The 20,939-nt window shown below is 40.5% G+C and overlaps 2 protein-coding genes across 3 annotated transcripts; both read left to right on the forward strand.

Annotated features, from left to right (window-relative positions):
* Window positions 1-4,152: 4,152 nt before the first annotated feature.
* LOC126581873 (AT-rich interactive domain-containing protein 4-like) lies at window positions 4,153-19,599 on the forward strand. Of its 2 annotated transcripts, XM_050245804.1 has the most exons (16): window positions 4,153-5,059; window positions 5,160-5,538; window positions 5,698-5,886; window positions 6,302-6,355; window positions 6,565-6,653; window positions 6,968-7,244; window positions 7,380-7,436; window positions 7,702-7,733; window positions 8,104-8,239; window positions 8,321-8,494; window positions 16,839-17,477; window positions 18,033-18,170; window positions 18,279-18,377; window positions 18,671-18,771; window positions 18,871-18,961; window positions 19,051-19,599. In XM_050245804.1, exons 2-16 carry the CDS (start codon window positions 5,389-5,391, stop codon window positions 19,174-19,176), a joined length of 2,352 nt encoding a protein of 783 aa, XP_050101761.1. In that variant the 5' UTR covers window positions 4,153-5,059; window positions 5,160-5,388; the 3' UTR covers window positions 19,177-19,599. The 2 variants fall into 2 exon arrangements, with proteins under 2 accessions (XP_050101761.1, XP_050101760.1); XM_050245803.1 differs by having other exon boundaries at window positions 4,153-5,538.
* Window positions 8,851-10,385, forward strand: LOC126581874 (uncharacterized). The gene is made up of 2 exons (XM_050245805.1): window positions 8,851-10,092; window positions 10,124-10,385. Exons 1-2 carry the CDS (start codon window positions 8,868-8,870, stop codon window positions 10,132-10,134), a joined length of 1,236 nt encoding a protein of 411 aa, XP_050101762.1. The 5' UTR covers window positions 8,851-8,867; the 3' UTR covers window positions 10,135-10,385.
* Window positions 19,600-20,939: the final 1,340 nt, after the last annotated feature.

Genomic DNA, 20,939 nt, shown 5'->3' on the forward strand with positions numbered 1-20,939 from the left:
TCTAAAACGAGCTTCGATGCACAATACTTTCCAGCTCAACATTTTGCACTGAGAATCTTTATTGAGATTCCGGCTGAGAGGAGAGTGATTATTTGAGAGAATTGCAGTCAACGCCCGTGGATTTGGCCCAATTTTTGGTGAACCACATTACGCAAGTATTTTGTTGTTCGTTCTTTGTTGCATCAATTTTCCTTATTTTTCTTTGCAATCTTTGACACTTTGAAACTCCTAACATAAATACTGCCAAACCCGAATTCTTGCGTTTAATTCTCTACTGCAACAATATCACTAAAAAGTACTGCCAAGATTTCAATGAGACCACATTGCACTCTACCTTCTTTATGAATTTCTGCATCAATGAACACCGTAACTCTTTCAAAACAAATGAAAACAGCATTAAGGATATTTTGTGTTGGTTTGGTGACATGATTGTGTTGATCTATCTACCGGCCGGCCTTTCCAACTTTGTTTGCTCTTTTATTTTAAATCTTGGAGCTAATGTTAATTTTGGTCCAAAGCTTTCCCTGGGGTTTGCCCTTCCTGTGTTGTTGTTCTGTCTTTTGTGGCTTAATTAGTGGTTTCATAAAGTTGGAGATTAATGTTGTCTAATTACATGGGAAAATCTCTAATATATTGGTGGGCCATCATGTGATTAACGTTACTCTAACCACATATTTGTTGTACTATCTTTTTAATAGAGATGATACCTACACGTGTTGATAGACTCTACTTCTATTAAAGAGATACAAAAATATACGATAAGGGTAACATTACTCATATAACAAAAAAACTGGTTTTTTTACTTCGGCGTGTTAAGGTGCATGTGTAGAAGTAGTTGTGACTTATGAGTACATAATCCATCCAGTTTTTTTCTCAATATTATATCCACAATTACAGAGAGCATAAAAGATTGACTTCTCCTTTTCTTCTGCCTTTTTCTTTCTTTTCAAAACAGAGACTGACTTACTTGAAACGAATATTTTCTTGAGAATTTTATTTGAACTCATATAACATCTTTTTACACCTAACTTACTTTTTACACCCATATTAAAAATAATTAAACTATCAAAATCTTTTTAAACCCACATTTACTACTTGAACTACCCTTACAAACCGAATTCAAAATATAAATTTATCTTTACACCCATTCAAAATAAAACTAAATTGATTAAATGAAAACCTGTTATACGAAGATTGAGAGTGTAGCATGGAGGATCATGAATGGAGTAGTTATCCCCAACAGTATAGCTATCAAGAAAAATAAAATTGGAGAGAGTGAATACGCTTTGTTTCGATCATATGCCCGTCTACGCTATTCTATGCTTCATTCGGTCCATGGTTTGTCAAACTTTTCTATTAATAGTCAGTGTGAAGTATATGAGGATGAGTGTACACATACTGGACCTGATCAAGAAGACGAAGTCAACAATCACTTCATGTGAATTGTTTATTTGATTGATGGAATGAAACCTTAGAAATCCAAAGCGGTTGAGCATCCCAAAGTTGCTGGTGCCTTTGAGAAAATTTAGCTAGTGGCCTGATGACTACTTTCTGAAAGGATTGTCCCAGGGGTGTAGGGCAACCGGGCAGTGATGCAGGTGCACTGAATGCAAGTAGTACTAGCACCTTGTTAAAAATTAAACATGTCCGCAATGCAAAGAAGATGACGTAAGAAAAGTTGATGCTAATGATGATTTTATATTCGAGCTGTAGCTTTATGTATGAATGTGATTGAACTTTTTGCAAGCAATACACTTGTAAACCCAAGGTTCTAAAAAACGGTAGGCGCTAGTCTGGCAGCGGGTTGGCGCCTAGCGCCTAGGTGGCTAGGCGGGGTCTAGGCGGATTTAGATAATTTTCTTGTATATCTTGTAAATAAGTGCCTATTGACACTTACAAAAAATTATACTTGCATGAAATCCTTGGATAAGATAATAAAAAATGATAAAATGCAAAAAAAGTATCCAACAAGTTCAAAATTTAAAAACACATTAAGCATATATGTCATATAACCATAGTGAGGAGTATTGTAGGATGACAAATGTACAACAAGTTCACAATTTTAAACCACTTAGACTTAGATAGGATTTTTTATTTTATTTTTTAATTTCATAAATAAAAAAAACCGCCTAGCTCCGCCTAGCCCCGCCTACCCCGCCTAGAGCCAATCCGATTTTTCCAATCAATTTGCAAGAAAACGCCTCAGCTCACCACCGCCTAGGCCGTTTTTTAGAACAATGTGTAAACCCTAAACAAAAATAATTAAAATCAAACAAAAAAACTCACATAAATCAATTCATACCTTAGTTGAAGGTTCCAAAACTTCAAAATCCTTGTCCATATGTAAAAAATAGGTTGGTTTTGTCTATGTGAGTGTCTTAGGGTTTTAGCTTAAATAGAACGTAAAAGAAAGATTGCGTGATGGTAAGAATTCAATTATTAGTGTGGGTTTATTAATAAATTTTAGTTTTATTGTTAATTTTATTTTGTACTTGATGATAATTATACAATAAGGCAAAGATGACAATTCACATTTAAAATTTAGGGTTAATCTCTGTTTACTACCCTAAAATTTCGTGGTTTTCAACATTTGGTACATGAAGTTTTTTTCATCCCAGAGTCATACCTCAAGTCTTAATTTTAGGACAGTCTCATACCTTCGTTAAGTTTTCTGTTAGAATTTATGTTAATTGATGATGTGGCATTCACGTGGACAATAATTGAACGTCACGTGTCAATATGGACCCATTTTAATATTAAAAAATTAAAAAAAATACAAAAACACAAAAATAATGAAGAAAAAGCCCAACTTGTCCCTCACCCCTGCACCATTCTCTCTTCTGCAAATCCCAGCACCTCACCCAAATCCCACCCCACCCAAATCCCAGCACCTCTCGATTTCTTTCTTTCTCTCTCTCTCTCACTACACTCACTTTCTTCCTCCGCCTTATTCGCTGTGAAAAGAAGACGACGAGAAACATCCAGCAAACCCCACCACCGCCGCCAATCTCTCTGAACCCACACCCTACAAAACCCAACAGAAACCAAGCAAATCAATCTCTCACTGCGATTCCCTAACCTTTCTGGTTCTCCATGTCCTCCGAATCGAGAGCTTCGACCTCCGGCGGCAAAGCCTCCGAGCCACACCCTAACCCTGACCATCTAGATCTTGAGTGAAGAACACTCACTGTCAACACATCTAGTACGGTCGCAAGAAAAGAGAGTAGAAAAGAGAGAAAGAGAGCTCTAAGCGCCAGACTCGACAAAATGCAAGATCCGGCCAACCCGAAACCGAATCCGAGCTCCAGCTTTCAGGACTCTCACCACCCATGCATGGCGCCCGCCGTTTCCAGACATGACTCCGAGCACCCCGTTCCAGGGCTCCTACCACCGTTGAACCCAATCCGAGGCCATTTCCAGATCCCTGACGATCTGGATCTGCTCCAGGACCCATTCGACGGCCCGTCCTGCGGCTTCAAAGAGTTGGGCAGCTCCGATGACGACATCTTCGACACCTACATGGACATAGAGAAGCTCAGATGTGCTTGGAGAGAGAGAGAGGTGAAGAAGGAGGTGTGGGAGAGATCGGGAAAGAGAAAAGGAAGGGATCGGGGAAAAGGGGGGGGGGGCGGGTGGGTTTTCTTTCTCGTCGTCTTCTTTTCACGACGAATAAGGCGGAGGAAGAGAATGAGGGTAGTGAGAGAGAGAGAGAGAAAGAAATCGAGAGGTGCTGGGATTTGCAGAAGAGAGAAGGTGGGTGCGGGGGTGAGGGGACAGGTTGGTTTTTTTTTTTTTTTTTGTATTTGTTTTTTAATTTTTTTAATATTAAAGTGAGTCCATATTGACACGTGGTGCTCAATTATTGACCACATGAACCCCACATCATCAGTTAACATAAATTCTAACGGAAAACTTAACGGAAGTATGAAACTGTCCCAAAATTAAGACTTGAGGTATGACTTTGAGATGAAAAAAACTTCATGTATCAAATATTGAAAACCACGAAATTTTAGGATAGTAAACAGAGATTAACCCTAAAATTTAAGTTGGGTATAGAGTGAGATTACATGGATTCAAATAAAATATCCATATTTTCTTCCTTGTTCCTTGTTTGATATATTTCTGGGTGCATGCTAGCTCGAATTCAGGATGGCTCTCAGGGAGCAAGAGTGTGCCCTTACCCGCGCGCGTGGGAGCGAGATGTTCGTGGAGACTGGGAATTGGATGAGAGCTCGATCAAGGAAAGCTCCGGTCGGTCAAATAACATCAGCCCCTCATCCGCCCAATCAACGTTAAGGAATCAAAAGAAACATTAAGAATTACGAAAACAAACCTTAATCAAAACCCAACACAACAGGAATCCAATTCAAAACAACAAAACAAAAACAAATACAGTAAAGAAATCCTGGGCTTTTCTTTGATTATCTTTTGGAGCATGCGCAACCACGTCAAAAAACATTGTTGTTTGTTGTTTCCTGTACCTCCCCAAATTCCGAATCTTTGTGGGTAATGACACAAAAAATCCATGAAATCCCAATGGGACATGAAAATTTACTGTTCGATTTCGTCGAATGTTACAGTCTTTGGGTTTAATGTTACACTAATCACCATGGGTTCCAATCAAAGGTTGTTACTTTGTCAAGTTCGTCAAAAGGACTTTTGATTGGTTTCAATGTTTTTCTCTTGGGTTTGACCTTTATGAGGTTTTGAATGCATATTTCTGACACACCCACCTTATTTAACAAATGAGAATATTAATTACTTTTAAATTTTTATTAAAATTTTTGGTGACTGAGAATTTTGATTTTATTTTTGGTGAGTTAGATTACGATAGATAGAAAAAGATAAATAAATTAATCCTAACAGAAGTTGGGGTTGTTTTTTTATACGAATTTCTTTTTGGGGATTTGGATTTTACGGGCCTAGGGTTCTCTTTTCATACTTTACTCGTCTATTTTGTGCTTTTTTGTGATTGTAGAAGCTAAAGGACTCACTTGGGTCGTCGGTTCTTCACAATTCCTCATCTGGGTTGTTCGAGTTCTTCAATTTCCTCATCTGGGTCGGTGGGATTTTGTGATTTTTCCATAGTTCTTTATCAGGTTCGTTGATTCCCCACGTTTTCTCATTTGGGTCGTGGCTAATTTTTCTAATTTCAACAGTTTTTGGGTTGGAATCGAGGTATTTTCCCCCAAGTTTGCTTCCTTGAATGCTAGCTACAAGGTGAAATTTGATCAGGTTGGTGTGATTGGAATCCGAACTATGGTCCAAGTTGTGGCCTGGCTTCAGTGTTATAGTCTAGGGGATTTCAATGGTTTTCGGGTTTTAAATCTTCTGTGAGGAGCTTGAGCTACTTTGCTTTGCCAACTGTGTGGAAGCCCGCAGGAAATAATGTTTCATTCTCAGGGAGCTTCAAAGCACCCTTGTAGTCTGCTTGTGGTCAATTGTGCGGAAATTTCTGAAGAGAAACGTAATAAGGACACGGCAGATGATAAACTCAGATACCCGTTTCCGGAGTCGGTTTCCTCAGGGCGTTTGGAGGTGAAAATCTTTCGTTACCATTATCTTCTGAATATTAAATATCAAATGTGCTGCGCATGCTTTTGTTACCAATATCTTCTTGTTCTTAACTTACTTGCTGAATTCCTGGTTTTGTTATAGTTTCTAATTTTGCCCTCTATGTGACTCTTTGAAATGCAGGTTCAAACTCTGACCAAGCCAACCAAAGAGGAGTTATGTAAAATGCTTGAGTCATATAAGCCGAATCTTGTATACCTGCAAGGAGAACAGCTTGGCAATAATGAAATTGGTTCTCTTGTCTGGGAAGATGTCGACTTGTCGACTCCTGAAGCTATATCTGAGATCTTTGGTGCCACATTGCCCACAACTGTATGTATTAAATTTCTTGAACTTGCAAAATCCCATGTTTGTATACATGATCTATGCCCCTATTCCATTCTTGCATTGATGAATTAAGGAAAATATATTTCATGGGATGTGGGAATTGCTTTCTTATTTGTATATATTTATGGCGGCATGCGATTTTTTAACTCCGGGTTAGTCATTTGACAAGAGACATTGAAAAACTCAAGGAGTGGGTAAATGGGAAATGCCTTATGATGTGTGCGGAAAGTGTTTCTTGCATGATTTCTTGTGGTCGAAATCTGTTTGCAGTTCTTTCCCCAATTATGGTTGATGTTTCTTTCTTTTTTATTTTGTTTTTCTATGCTCTTTTCTGTTTGTTCTTTGTATGCTTGAAGTTTATTTGACATGGGGCTCAACTTCATATAATACATATATGCAGGTTTATTTGGAGGTTCCATATGGTGCAACATTGGCAGCAGCCATTCACTCAAAGGTAATTTTAGTAAGGTTTATTAAGTATGCTCTCAGGAGTTCACTATCAAGGAATTAGTGAGAAATGGCTAGTTTGGGTGTTGTACTCTTGTTTCAGAACTTGAAGCCTGTTCATTTTTATTTTTATTTTTTTCGTCCGAACAATCCCGTTATTTTGCGTAACATGGTTTTGTTGAAAATTGTGGTTGAGTATGGAAGTTTCATCTGCAGGGGATTCCTTATGTGATATATTGGAGAAGTGAATTTTCTTCCTTTGCTGCTTGCCACTTTCGACATGCTTTACTTTCAGTGATACAGAGGTACTTCTCCTTCTATTCATTTATCTGAGCATATGCATAAAGGGTGTTAGCTTCTTGGATTGGTTACAGGGGAAGAGATGACATTTTGGTGTGCAAATGTATATGTATTTGCAGTTTGCACACAGTAATGTTGGTTACTTATAGAAATTGGTTAATGTTTGGTTACTGTCACTAGAGACACTTAACGTCATTGATTTGGATTATATGGATTGTCTGTGCAATATGCATGATCATCGTTAGTTTAGACATCTTACGCTCCTATATTCTGTACAAGCACTAAACAGGCTTGACAATTGCAGTTTTGTTGATTGCAGTTCATCAACTCATACGTGGGATGCTTTCCAACTTGCATACGCTTCCTTTAGACTTTACTGTGTAGAAAACAACCATCTTGTTCCTGCTAACATATATAAATCTAGTGCGGAGCTGGGGCCATGTCTTCTTGGTGACCGTATAAAAATCAACGTTGATCTTCCTGAGGCAGACATGGAAGAAGATGAAGAAGGTTCCTTGGGTACTCTCCCTGCTATAAAGATACATGATGATGATGTGACCTTGAGGTTTCTTGTTTGTGGCGAGCCGTCCACATTGGTAAGCTTGCATATATTTCTTTTTTACCGGTGTTTAAATATTTATTCTTCAGTTGGGAAAACATGCACACAAAAGCCGGCAGGAATGAACATACTACCAAATCATCCATAGACTTATGGGATGAATTGTTTTCAGGATGCAAGCTTATTAGAACCTTTGGAGGATGGTCTCAATGCCCTCTTAAACATTGAAGTAAGTGTGATTTTGGCTAGTCAATTTGTGTTTCTTTTTACTATAGCTCTAATTAGGGGAATATTTTCTTCTTGCCCTTCCAGAAAGTGCTTATTCCTGATTAAACTTATTGAAGAAATGATAATTAGTACTGCCTTACATAACTTTCCTAATTTTCTATTTATGTTTATCAAAAAATTAAACAAAAACTAACATACTACCCTTAGTATCATCATGGTGCAAGGAGTTCTTATTTTTCTTCATTTTATTGTTTATGTTGCTCCAGATGCGTGGGAGCAAGCTTCATGGAAAATTTAGGTATGTTGGATCCTTTATACAGTTGATGTTTATGGTGGTGGATGCTCTTTTATTGTAGCTTGATTGGGGTTTTGCAATTATTTAATAGTATAGTAGTTTGCATCATCTTATTGGTTAAAATGTTAACTGTTCATGTGGAGAAAGGATGCTGTTGACTTTGTTTGGAAGGCTAGTTGCCATTTTCTAATGGTTTTGTTCCTTATAAGAAAGGTTTTAAATATTATTGCAATTTGGTATTTGAAACGGCTTTACATTAAATTTTCAAACTGCCCGGTACTTTTCTATTTTTATTTCCCCCATGTGGACTTGTTCAGCAGTTATGCCCTAGAGTGAATAAAATTAATGAATGAATGCTTTTTAATGTTTTTAGTGCTCCTCCACCGCCTCTTCAGGCTGGGACTTTTTCTCGTGGTGTCGTGACTATGCGATGTGATGTATCAACTTGTAGTTCTGCGCACATATCACTTCTTGTGTCGGGCAGTGCTCAAACTTGCTTTGATGATCAGGTAATCCTAAAGGACTTGTGTGGAAAAATTCTGTTATTGGGAGCTGTTCAACTTTACACCTTGTTACCTGTTTACTTTCAGCTCTTAGAGAATCATATAAAGCATGAAATTATCGAAGAGAGTCAACTTGTACGTGCATTGCCCAAAGATGACGAAACCAAAGCACCTCTATCTGAACCACGAAAGTCTGCGTCAATTGCATGTGGGGCTACAGTATTTGAAGTTAGCATGAAGGTTCCTGCATGGGCTTCACAGGTTTGATCTATATCTCCTCTATCTTGGTCTTTGCTAGCATGATATTGAAGAACTGCGGGGACACCAAAATTTGATGCCCCCTTTTGTTAATTTTGATTCTGCTAGTCACCACTCACTTGCCCATTCTGCAGTTGTAATCAAATTCTCCTCTCTCTTAGTTGAGGGGATTCAAGAAATTGGGGGTAGGCTAACTGGTTAAAGGAGGTATCTAATTCTCATGCCCAAGAACGGGCCTCGTGAAAATGGAGATTCTATTTTTATTGGGACAACATCAGTGTTTACGAAGCATAGTTCTAAAATCTGGTTATCTAAGGAGCATTCTTTGTGGAAAAGCAAATTTAGCTTGTTGGCATCTATGGAAGTAGTGGAAGTTATGGTGAGGAGAAGGATAAATATTATGTGCCTACAAGAAACTAAGTGGGTTGGTAGTAAGGCAAAGGATCTAGAAAACTCAGGGTTTAAACTTTGGTATTCGGGCACAAATAGAACGAGAAACGGTGTTGGCATCATCGTGGACAAGACCTTGGTACAAGATGTTGTAGATATCAAGAGGGTAGGAGATAGAATCATGGCAATCAAGATTGTAATAGGACAAGAACTTATCAATGTGATTAGTGCGTACGCACCTCAAGTAGGGTTGGATACGAGTTCGAAGGAGAAATTTTGGGAAGATCTTGGAGACTTGGTGCAAGGAATTGCTCAGACGGAGAAGTTATTTATAGGAGGAGATTTAAATGGACACGTGGGCAGGGAGACAGGCAACTATGGAGGTTTTCATGGTGGCCATGGTTTTGGGGAGAGAAACGAGGATGGGGAAGCTATCTTGGATTTTGCAATGGCATATGATCTCTTCTTAGCCAACACCTTCTTTAAGAAGAGAGAAGAACATGTGATCACCTACAAGAGTGGGTCGTCAAAAACACAAATAGATTTTCTTCTAATGAGGAAAGGGGATCGTATAACTTGTAAGGATTGCAAAGTTATACCAGGAGAGAGCGTGGCTAATCAACATCGCTTGTTGGTGATGGATGTACATATCAAAAGAGTAAGACAAAAGAACAAGACTTGGAAGTGCCCAAGAACTAGATGGTGGAATCTAAAAGAAGAAAAACAAGCCATTTTCAAAGAGAAGGTAATCACCCAATGTGTGTGGGATAGAGAGGGGGAAGCTAGCCAAATGTGGGATTCCATGGCTAGTTGTATCCGAAAAGTAGCAAAAGAGGTATTAGGAGAGTCCAAGGGCTTTGCCCCACACCAAAAGGAATCTTGGTGGTGGAATGAGGAGGTACAAACAAAGGTGAAGGCTAAGAAGGAATGTTGTAAAGCCTTATACAAGGAGAGGACCGATGAAAATGGTGAAAGGTATAGAAAAGCGAAGCAAGAGGCGAAGAAAGCTGTCAGAGAAGCTAAGTTAGCGGCTTACGACGATATGTATAAACGACTAGATACCAAAGAAGGAGAGTTGGATATCTATAAACTAGCTAGAGCAAGGGAAAAGAAGACAAGGGACCTAAACCAAGTGAGGTGCATCAAGGATGAGGATGGAAATGTTCTTGCTACAGAGAACGCGGTTAAAGACAGATGGAGAGGTTATTTTCGTAATCTTTTCAATGAAGGACATGAAAGGAGTGCTTCTTTAGGGGAGTTGAGTAACTCAGAAGAGTGTAGAAACTACTCCTTTTATCGTCGAATCCGGAAGGAAGAAGTGGTTGTAGCTTTGAAGAAGATGAAGCATAGAAAAGCAATAGGCCCAGACGATATACCAATCGAAGTGTGGAAAATTTTGGGAGAGACAGGTATAACATGGCTCACTGACCTTTTCAATAGGATTTTGAAAACGAAGAAGATGCCAAATGAGTGGCGAACGAGCACTTTGGTGCCTATCTACAAGAATAAGGGCGACGTACAAAATTGCATGAACTATAGGGGTATTAAGCTAATGAGTCATACAATGAAGCTCTGGGAGAGAGTCATTGAGCATAGATTGAGGCAAGAGACACGGGTTTCGGACAACCAATTCGGGTTCATGCCAGGGCGCTCAACCATGGAGGCAATCTATCTCTTACGAAGATTGATGGAAAGATATAGAGATGGGAAAAAGGATTTACACATGGTCTTTATAGATTTGGAAAAAGCGTATGATAGGGTCCCAAGAGACATTCTTTGGAGGATTTTAGAGAAGAAAGGAGTACGAGTAGCATATATCCAAGCTATAAAGGATATGTATGAAGGAGCAAAGACTGCCGTAAGAACTCATGAAGGACAAACCGAAAGCTTTCCCATAACTGTAGGATTACATCAAGGCTCATCCTTAAGTCCTTACCTTTTTGCGTTGGTAATGGATGAGTTAACAGGACATATTCAAGATGATATTCCTTGGTGTATGCTTTTCGCAGACGATATAGTGTTGATAGATGAAACTCAGGAAGGGGTAAATGCAAAGCTTAACCTTTGGAGAGAAGTGTTGGAATCTAAAGGTCTTCGCCTAAGCCGATCAAAGACAGAATATATGGAGTGCAAGTTCAGTGCAAATGGAGGCCAAAACGAGTTAGGGGTGAGGATCGGAGATCAAGAAATACCAAAGAGCGACCGTTTTCGTTACCTAGGATCTATCTTGCAAAAGAACGGAGAATTAGATGGAGATCTCAACCATAGAATACAAGTTGGATGGATGAAGTGGAAGAGTGCATCCGGCGTGTTGTGTGACCGCCGTATGCCACTGAAGCTCAAGGGAAAATTTTATAGGACGGCAATAAGGCCGGCGATGCTGTATGGCACAGAATGTTGGGCGGTGAAACATCAACACGTACACAAAATGGGTGTAGCGGAGATGAGGATGCTTCGTTGGATGTGTGGGCACACGAGAAAGGATAAGATTAGGAATGAGGATATCCGGGGTAAAGTAGGAGTAGCCGAAATTGAAGGAAAGATGAGAGAAAATCGGTTACGGTGGTTTGGACATGTGCAAAGAAGGCCTACTGACGCTCCGATTAGAAGATGCGACTATGGGACAGAGGTTCAGGGCCGAAGGGGTAGAGGAAGACCTAGGAAAACTTTGGAAGAGACTCTAAGAAAAGACTTAGAGTACTTGGATCTAACGAAGGACATGACACAGGATCGAGCACAATGGCGTTCTAAGATTCATATAGCCGATCCCACTCAGTGACTTGGATTTTCCAAGTCTCCAACCAAGAAGTTTTCCTCACTCGGGAAATTAAGGGAACACTACCCCAACCTACATGCTCCACTCAGAAAGCTTCAACATACAAGCTTCAACAAAAGAAAATTCAAAGAACTTAGCGAAGAAGGCTTTGGTGTATTTAACACAATACGTTGAAATGAAGGAAAGCTTATTTATTGATATCCCCGATAAGCTACAAATATGTACATATACATGAGTCAAAATAAACACACAAGAGGGAGCCTTCACAAAGGTTGCTTAGGAGAAGTCTCAGCAGTCGGTAGAGCCCCAGAAAGAGAAGGCACCGGAGGGGGATCATTTGGAGCCTCAGTACTGGACAGAACCCTAGGAGGAGGAGGCATCAGAGGTTGATCATTTGGAGCTTCATTACGCGGTACAGCCCCAGAAGACGAAGGCAATAAATGCCTTTGGAACAAACCCACAAATCTCTGATGATCAAGTAAAACCTGACCATCAGTTTCCTTCATCTGGTCAAGCTTCCTCTTCATGTTTGTAGCATAGTCATGTGCGAGCCGGTGCAACTGTTTATTCTCATGCTTGAGCCCTCTAATCTCCTGTTTGAGACTCATCACTTCAGCCGCCAATGATTCAACTTGGCGGGTTCGAGCAAATAGGCGTTGGGCCATATTAGACACAGAACCTGCACACTGAACACTGAGAGCCAGCGAATCCTTAACAGCTAACTCATCAGACCGTTTGGAAAGTAGTCTGTTATCTTTGGGAGTGAGAAGGTTCCTGGCCACCACCGCAGCGGTCATATCATTCTTCATCACGGAATCCCCAACGGTAAGAGGACCAGTTGGGGAGACGAAGGATGGGCGCCATATGTTGTCTGGAGAAGGCGGGGCTGCCTCTTCAACAAGGTTCAAGTCAAAACGACGGTCGGAGGGGCCAGACATTTTCAAAGGTGTTGAAGAGAGAAGAGGTCGGACAAATCAAGATATTAGAAGTGCAAGAATGAAGCTTCTACTGGTGGAGATTCAAGTGTGCTTTGGAACTTAATGCCAGCCTCTATAAAAATCTGCACTCGACGGAGCTTCAGAAATCAAAGAGGCGCCTGCTCAGAAATCGAAGAGGCGTTTGCTTTCTCAAAAGTTGGGCTGCTTAGAGATCACGAGGGTTGATCTCAGAAATCGAAGAGCCGTTTGCTTTCTCAAAAGTTGGGCTGCTCAAAGACCACGAAGGCCGATCTCAGAAATCGAAGAGGCGCTCGCTTTCTCAAAAGCTGGGCTCCCTAGAGACCACGAGGGCCGATCTCAGAAATCGAAGAGGCACCTACTTTTCCAGCCTTGTCAGCACCTGTCACACGCACACTCAGCTTTGCGGAAATTATGGGCATTCTGTCAAAGACTTCTGGGGAAGTAGAAAACACATGAATCTTACTGTTCAATCACCCACTTCCCACACGCAACAATAGCTCATGGGTACCACAGATAACTTTGCCAAAGTTCTCTGCCAAAGTTGAGCACGTGAAGCTTGCAGCTCCCACTACATCGCTCTGACCAAGAAGGGTAAAAGAATAGCAAAGAAACAGCACTAACAAAGTTTAGACCCATAAATTTTGAAGGTCTAGCTACCATATTATTACCCACAAGGGTAAAGGAACAGTACCACTGCTGGATAATTGGAAAGTCCATGTATGTCAACCTCTGTGCTTCGTGGCAAGGTAGACTAGCAAACATGCCCAACCTTTACTCACATTCGAGAAAACACTCCCAATAAGATTGCTTGCTCCAAAATCGAAGAGGCACCGTCCTCCGAATCTAAAGAGCCAGACTCCTAACATGACTACTTTCTTAAAAATCGAAGAGCGGGTAAAGGAACAGTACCATTGCTGGATAATTGGAAAGTCCCTGTGTGTCAACCTCTGTGCTTCGTGGCAAGGTAGACTAGCAAACATGCCCAACCTTTACTCACATTCGAGAAAACACTCCCAACAAGATTGCTTGCTCCAAAATCGAAGAGGCACCACCCTCCGAATCTCGAGAGCTACTCTCCCAACATGATTACTTTCTCAAAAATCGAAGAGACACTGCTCCCCGAATCTCGAGAGCCAGACCCCCAGCATGATTGCTTTCTCAAAAATCGGTGAGGCACCGTTCTTCGAATCAATCGAAGAGGCGCTCGCTTTCTCAAAAGCTGGGCTGCTCAGAGACCACGAGGGCCGATCTCAGAAATCGAAGAGGCACCTACTTTTCTAGCCTTGTCAGCACCTGTCACACGCACACTCAGCTTTGCAGAAATTATGGGCATTTTGTCGAAGACTTCTGGTGAAGTAGAAAGCACATGAATCTTACTGTTCAATCACCCACTTCCCACACGCAACAATAACTCATGGGTACCACAGATCACTTTGCCAAAGTTCTCTGCCAAAGTTGAGCACGTGAAGCTTGCAGCTCCCACTACATCGCTCTGACCAAGAAAGGTAAAAGAATAGCAAAGAAACAGCACTAACAAAGTTTAGACACATAAATTTTGAAGGTCTAGCTACCATATTATTACCCACAAGGGTAAAGGAACAGTACCACTGCTGGATAATTGGAAAGTCCCTGTGTGTCAACCTCTGTGCTTCGTGGCAAGGTAGACTAGCAAACATGCCCAACCTTTACTCACATTCGAGAAAACAGTCCCAACAAGATTGCTTGCTCCAAAATCGAAGAGGCACCGTCTTCCGAATCTCGAGAGCCAGACTCCCAACATGACTACTTTCTCAAAATCGAAGAGAGGGTAAAGGAACAGTACCATTGCTGGATAATTGGAAAGTCCCTGTGTGTCAACCTTTGTGCTTCGTGGCAAGGTAGACTAGCAAACATGTCCAACCTTTACTCACATTCGAGACAACACTCCCAACAAGATTGCTTGCTCCAAAATCGAAGAGGCACCGCCTTCCGAATCTCGAGAGCCAGACTCCCAACATGATTACTTCCTCAAAAATCGAAGAGACACTGCTCTCCGAATCTCGAGAGTCAGACCCCCAGCATGATTGCTTTCTCAAAAATCGAAGAGGCATCGTTCTCCGAATCTCGAGAGCCAGATACCACAGACCACTTTTTCAAAGTGCTCTGACAGAGTTAAAACATGTGAAACTGGCAGCTCCCACTACCGTGCTATGACCAAGCAGGGTAAAGGAATAGCATTACTACTTGTTGTTAGGGAGACTCCTATATATGTCGACCTCCATCCCCAACGGACAGGCAGACCTGCAAAAATGCTCAACCCTTCATCATATCTGAGAGGGCACTCCCAACAAAGCCTTTCGAAATATTCAGCTTTCTTTCCCCCCGATAATACCTCTGCAAACAAGCTATACTAGAGCAAGAATATCTCATATCATCAGGGTTAAAAGCAAGAGTATCCCATATCATGCTTTTTCCCTGTTTTTTCTTTTGGCCTTGTTTTTACCTGCAAGACAAGGAGAAAGAGAGCAATCAGTCAGTACTTGGAATCAAGCTTCCAGCCAGGAACTGACTGCCTGGAACCCCTTACCTGATTACTTACCTGGCATTGCTCTCGAGTACTCATCTTCATCATCTTATGTTTCCAGGGAAGATTCCGCATCTGCTTGAGGAACAGATAGGGCAAGTGCGAAGGATACAAGGAAGCATGTGGAGACAAGCGTAACAGCACACGTGCCGATACATCCATTACTCTGTCAAAAGCAAAAGTATCCCATATCAGCAGGGTGGAACGTACTCTAGATTTGATGGACTTGTTTTGACCCTCAAATTTTTCAGTCGGCCTTATACTCTGGAGGAAACCAGAAAACCCTCCAGCTCAGTTCAAGAATAAGCCTGTGGAAAGTTACTTCTTCAAAAGCAAAAGTATCTCATATCATCTCTTCTCATTTTTCTTCTCTTTATCCTTCATGCTGCTGCAAGATGGGGAGAAGGTGAACAATCAGTCGGAGCTCTGATTGCTTACCTTGTCTGTCACCTCTTTCAGCAGACCCCCTAGCTCGGCGACTTGGGGGACTCCTACTACATGGTTTGTATCGCGCTTGACCAAGCCTGAAACTACAAGTAAGCTTCAAGTGAAATTGATACATTACCTTGTGCATCTCCACCAGTTAAAGATACCACCCCTGGATGGAGGAAGAGTACTTCCAGAGAAGATGCCACATCTACCTATGAGACAGATAAGGCAAGTCAAGACGACACCACACTCCGATACTTAGAAGTTTCGTGATTACGAGATCATTATCCCACAATATTTCCTAATGTCATTTGTACTAAATCATTCACTCGTACTCACTAAAGGAGAGCTTGAACCTATGTACTTGTGTAAACCCTTCACAATTAATGAGAACTCTTCTATTCCGTGGGCGTAGCCAATCTGGGTGAACCACGTACATCTTGTGTTTGCTTTCCTATCTCTATCCATTTATATACTTATCCACACTAATGACCGGAGCAATCTAGCGAAGATCACAAAAAGCGACCGTTTTCGTTACCTAGGATCTGTCTTGCAAGAGAACGGAGAATTAGATGGAGATCTCAACCATAGAATACGAGCTGGATGGAAAGAGTGCATCCGGCGTGTTGTGTGACCGTCGTAGGCCACTGAAGCTCAAGGGAAAATTTTATAGGACGGCAATAAGGCCAGCGATGTTGTATGGCAGAGAATGTTGGGTGGTGAAGCATCAACACGTACACAAAATGGGTGTAGCGGAGATGAGGATGCTTCGTGGGATGTGTGGGCACACGAGAAAGGATAAGATTGGGAATGAGGATATCCGAGGTAAAGTAGGAGTAGCCGAAATTGTAGGAAAGATGAGAGAAAATCGGCTCTGGTGATTTGGACATTTGCAAAGAAGGCCGACTGACGCTCCGGTTCGAAGATGTGACTACGGGACAGAGGTTCAGGGCCGAAGGGGTAGAGGAAGACCTAGGAAAACTTTGGAAGAGACTCTAAGAAAAGACTTAGAGTACTTGGATCTAACGGAGGGCATGACACAAAACCGAGCGCAATGGCGTTCTAGGATTCATATAGCCGACCCCACTTATTGGGAAAAGGCTTTGTTGTTGTTGTTGTTGTTGTTGTTGCTTGGAATCTTCAGTGTTGACTTTTTTTTATGTTGAAGAAAAATGGACCATTTTTTCTAATACAATGCAACTGTTGTATTTGTTGTGGCTACAATTTCAGGTTTTGAGGCAGCTCGCACCTGATGTTTCTTATCACAGTTTAGTTGCACTGGGCATTGCCAGCATTCAGGGATTACCTGTGGCTTCTTTTGAAAAAGATGATGCTGATCGCCTTCTTTTCTTCAGTTCCAGTCTGGGGAAAGATGGTAAATCAAACGACTTGAGTCTCAGCAGCCTTCCTACTTGGTTGAGACCACCTCCTCCTAGTAGGAAGAGATCTCAACCATGCCAAGAGACATGCCTGGGTTCTCTTGACGGCCAGGGGCTTCCACGTTTACCTGCTTCTAAAATTGATGAAGACAACAGAGTTGCTGGAGCAATGAATGGGGTTAGCACATCTTTCCTTCCAGCCAGGCAAAGATTGAAAATAGCCGCAATGAGGCCCATTCCTCATGTTCGTCGTCCTAAAATGACACCCTTTTCTGGAATGTCTGAGGTAGATGGGCATGAAGGAGGCCAAGTCAAGGCTCATATGCCTCCTCCTCCTCCACCCACAAAGCTCAGTATTGTTGGATTAACTCCTACAACACAACGAAAATCATACTCAAGCTCTTCTCAGGCTAAGCAGATTATTTCCTTGAATCCTTTGCCATTAAAGAAACATGGTTGTGGTAGAAGCCCAATACATTCTTGCTTAGAGGTGAACTATGTTTTGCTTAAAGTGTTAAATGAATTTGTAGGTGTTGAACAAGTCTATATATTATACACACACATGCACAGCTATATTATATATCCACATTGTAGGTGTTAACCAACATACATGCACTACCATGCTCTCCATGTGATGCAGATCTTTTTTTCTCCTGTAGGTTGTAACCATGTGATAAGAAAATAATATACATGTTGGTCATAGAATAAAATAGCCGTCAAGAAAGTAATTAGGTTCGTAAATAGGGAAGTCAAAATGGGAAATAGGTAGTTTTAAATTGGCAGCGAGAATTTTCTTCTCTTTTTTTTGTTTTTCCAAAATTGTATCAAAGATGTTGTTTTCCTTGGAAAATAAGTATTAGTAAAGGTATAAAGGCGATGTTGTGGAGTAAAAGTAAAGTGCGAACATGAGAGGAATTCCACTATTATAATAGTACAATGAATATGAATTTTTATTTAATGTTTCTCTAACTATATGCTTAACCTGTGGGGTTTTACTTTCTTTTTCACATAATCCGTTTAGCTTTTTTACTTCACCTTTGAGCAGGAGGAGTTTTTGAAGGATGTAATGCAGTTTCTAATTCTCCGAGGACATAATCGGCTCATTCCCCAAGGTGGACTCGCTGAGTTTCCAGATGCCATTCTCAATGGAAAGCGTCTTGACCTGTACAACTTATATAAAGAGGTGAAATCATCAAATTCCTTGGCCAGGATTAGGGCTGACGTTGTGACTAAAATAACTAACGATGGAATTTTGTAAAATTTGTAATTGAAAAGTTGAGGTGTTTGTCAGGTGGTTACGAGAGGAGGCTTTCATGTTGGCAATGGCATCAACTGGAAAGGACAGATCTTCTCAAAAATGCGCAATTACACAATGACCAATAGAATGACTGTATGTCTGTAATCTCCCTTTGGTTTTGTTTTCCAGTTTTGAAGTATTTTATGCTACAACATCTGCAAAGAGGTAAGAGAGAATGAAAGGGTGGGACCAAAATTGTGAGACGGTTTATGCTTATGGGAGAATAGTACTTGAACCTCAGAATAATTGGGGATTCTTCCAAATATATATTCTACACCTAAATAGTGTATAATTATGACCGGATGAATAGGGACGTATTATGTGGAAGACTCAGTAGCTTGTAACAGGTCAATTGATACAGGTGAGTCTGATTCTTGTTTTCACAGGGTGTTGGAAATACACTTAAACGACACTACGAAACTTACCTTCTAGAATACGAATTGGCTCATGATGATGTAGATGGAGAGTGCTGCTTATTGTGTCACAGGTTCGCATTTATCCCGTCTTTTTTTTTTTATTCTCCATTGGCATAAAATGATTGTATTAGCTAATGCCTGCTTTCATGAAATTGGATATTGTTCTACAGTAGTGCAGCAGGGGATTGGGTAAACTGTGGAATATGCGGTGAGTGGGCTCACTTTGGCTGCGACAGAAGGCAGGGTCTTGGTGCTTTTAAGGTATCTATCCCAAAATTTGTAAGCACCTTGTGGCTGAGAAAGCAACTCATTTGGCTTTTATATGTTAAATTTTTGTTTCGACTTTGCAGGATTATGCAAAAACAGATGGACTGGAGTACATATGTCCACATTGCAGCATCAGCAATTTCAAGAAGAAACCACAGAAAATTGCAAATGGATTTTCCCAAGGCTCAACAGTATCACGGCCACTGTAATTCAATTTTGCTCCTACAATATCATAATTAATATCATCTTCCTTTTGGCTCTCTGATTTGGAGGTTGCTTCCCTCCCTAATCTGGCACGAGAAGTTGATTTGTACGGCTGATTAGGCCTTAATTGCACGATGCTAAAATAGGAGACCAGAGACCGGGGGAGGACAACGGTAGAAAACAGCAAGTCTAGTAGAGCATACTAGTTAGCGTAGGTATTTCGTTTCGGGTGGGAAATTTCTGTCCCTTTTTAGCTCTACCATTTGTGTCAGTCTGTTTCTGTTTCCCCTTTGGGGTTGTTAAGGTTGGACAGTTAAGAAATCCCATCATTCAGAAAGGGTCGTTGTAATATAATGCCGCTATCTCTGTGAACATATACGACTTTATGTAGCGTTTAATGAAAGATTATGATTATACTGACCTATCAACACATTCTGTCTTTCTAATCTGCTGATTCGATGAGTTTTTCTTCTTCATATGAAGGCTTAGATATGTGAACTGTTGGATCTGCATCGTATGGCAATGGCCCGGTCATGGCGGGTTTTCGCTCCTATACCGCCTGTGCCACCGATTTTAACGGGGAAATCATTGGATTGTATACATGGAAAAAGAATCAACACCCTAAAAGGTGTTGAGTATCCCATCTTGGCCTAGTTACTTGGATGGAACACGAACACACACAAACAAGCCTACCGTTCATTACATAACACAAGCTCCGGGCAACAGTAGGTCACCTTCAATGGGATACGCAAGCATGTCTTGGGATGGACATTTTACGGGGTGGTTTGGGAGTGAGGTGCTTAAAAAAAAAGCACCCATGAAAAAAAGCTGTGAGGGTTTTAGGTGTTTGGTAAACTGAAAAAAAAAAGGCTTATTTTGGAAGCTGCTGTGAGAATAAGCTGAAATCAAAGGAAAAAGCTGAAGCTGCTATTTGTAGCTTTGGAAAATTGGCTTTTTTTCAAAGCACACGGAGCTACAGTGCTCCTTTAATGAAAAGACCCACTATCAGATTGCTTTTTTTTTTTCCAAAAGCACTTTTACAAAAAAGTTTACCAAACACTTTGCTGATTTATTTCACAGCCGCTTATTCTCACAGCAGCTTTTTTTCAAAGCACAACAATATCAAACCAGCCCTACATATTTCATGTTGTCCTGAAAGCTTTCTAATGAACATGATGTAAAATACCTAGCACGGCCGAAAAATGTAAATTTAATTTTCTTTTATATCTTTAGGAGCTGGGTCGTGCTTGTTAAAGAGATAAAAGTAAACGAGATCGCAAATTTACATCTTTTCCATTGAAGAATAATTCATGTTCCATAAATGTAAATATGGTTTTTCTATCTCAAATTTGTATATGCTGATTAAAAATACTCTTCAAAGTTAATACTATAATGAAATTCACAGCAACATTCTATCAGCTCAATGAGTCAGTGGCATTAGGGCATCTTCAACGGAAGATGTAAAACACTTTGAAATGTGTACTTTGTTTTTTTTTTGGTTGGCCGGATAATTTTCCAATGAAAATATTTAAAATATGCATCTTGGTTGAAAAAGGTAAATAAAAACCTAAATCTAAATAATTTTTTATATCTTCTAGTGTAAAAAAGATGCAAATATGATTTTTTTTATTAACACTCCACAATCTTAGCTTTTTTTTTTTAATTCTTGTTGAACTACTTCATTTACCCTTATTTAAATTTAAAAAAAAAAAAAAAACAAGCAAACAAACCCAGCACCCACAAATGCATCACGTATTCCCTTCGCAAC

This window comes from Malus sylvestris, chromosome 9 (assembly GCF_916048215.2).
Source record: "Malus sylvestris chromosome 9, drMalSylv7.2, whole genome shotgun sequence".
In the NCBI taxonomy this organism is placed as follows: domain Eukaryota; kingdom Viridiplantae; phylum Streptophyta; class Magnoliopsida; order Rosales; family Rosaceae; genus Malus; species Malus sylvestris.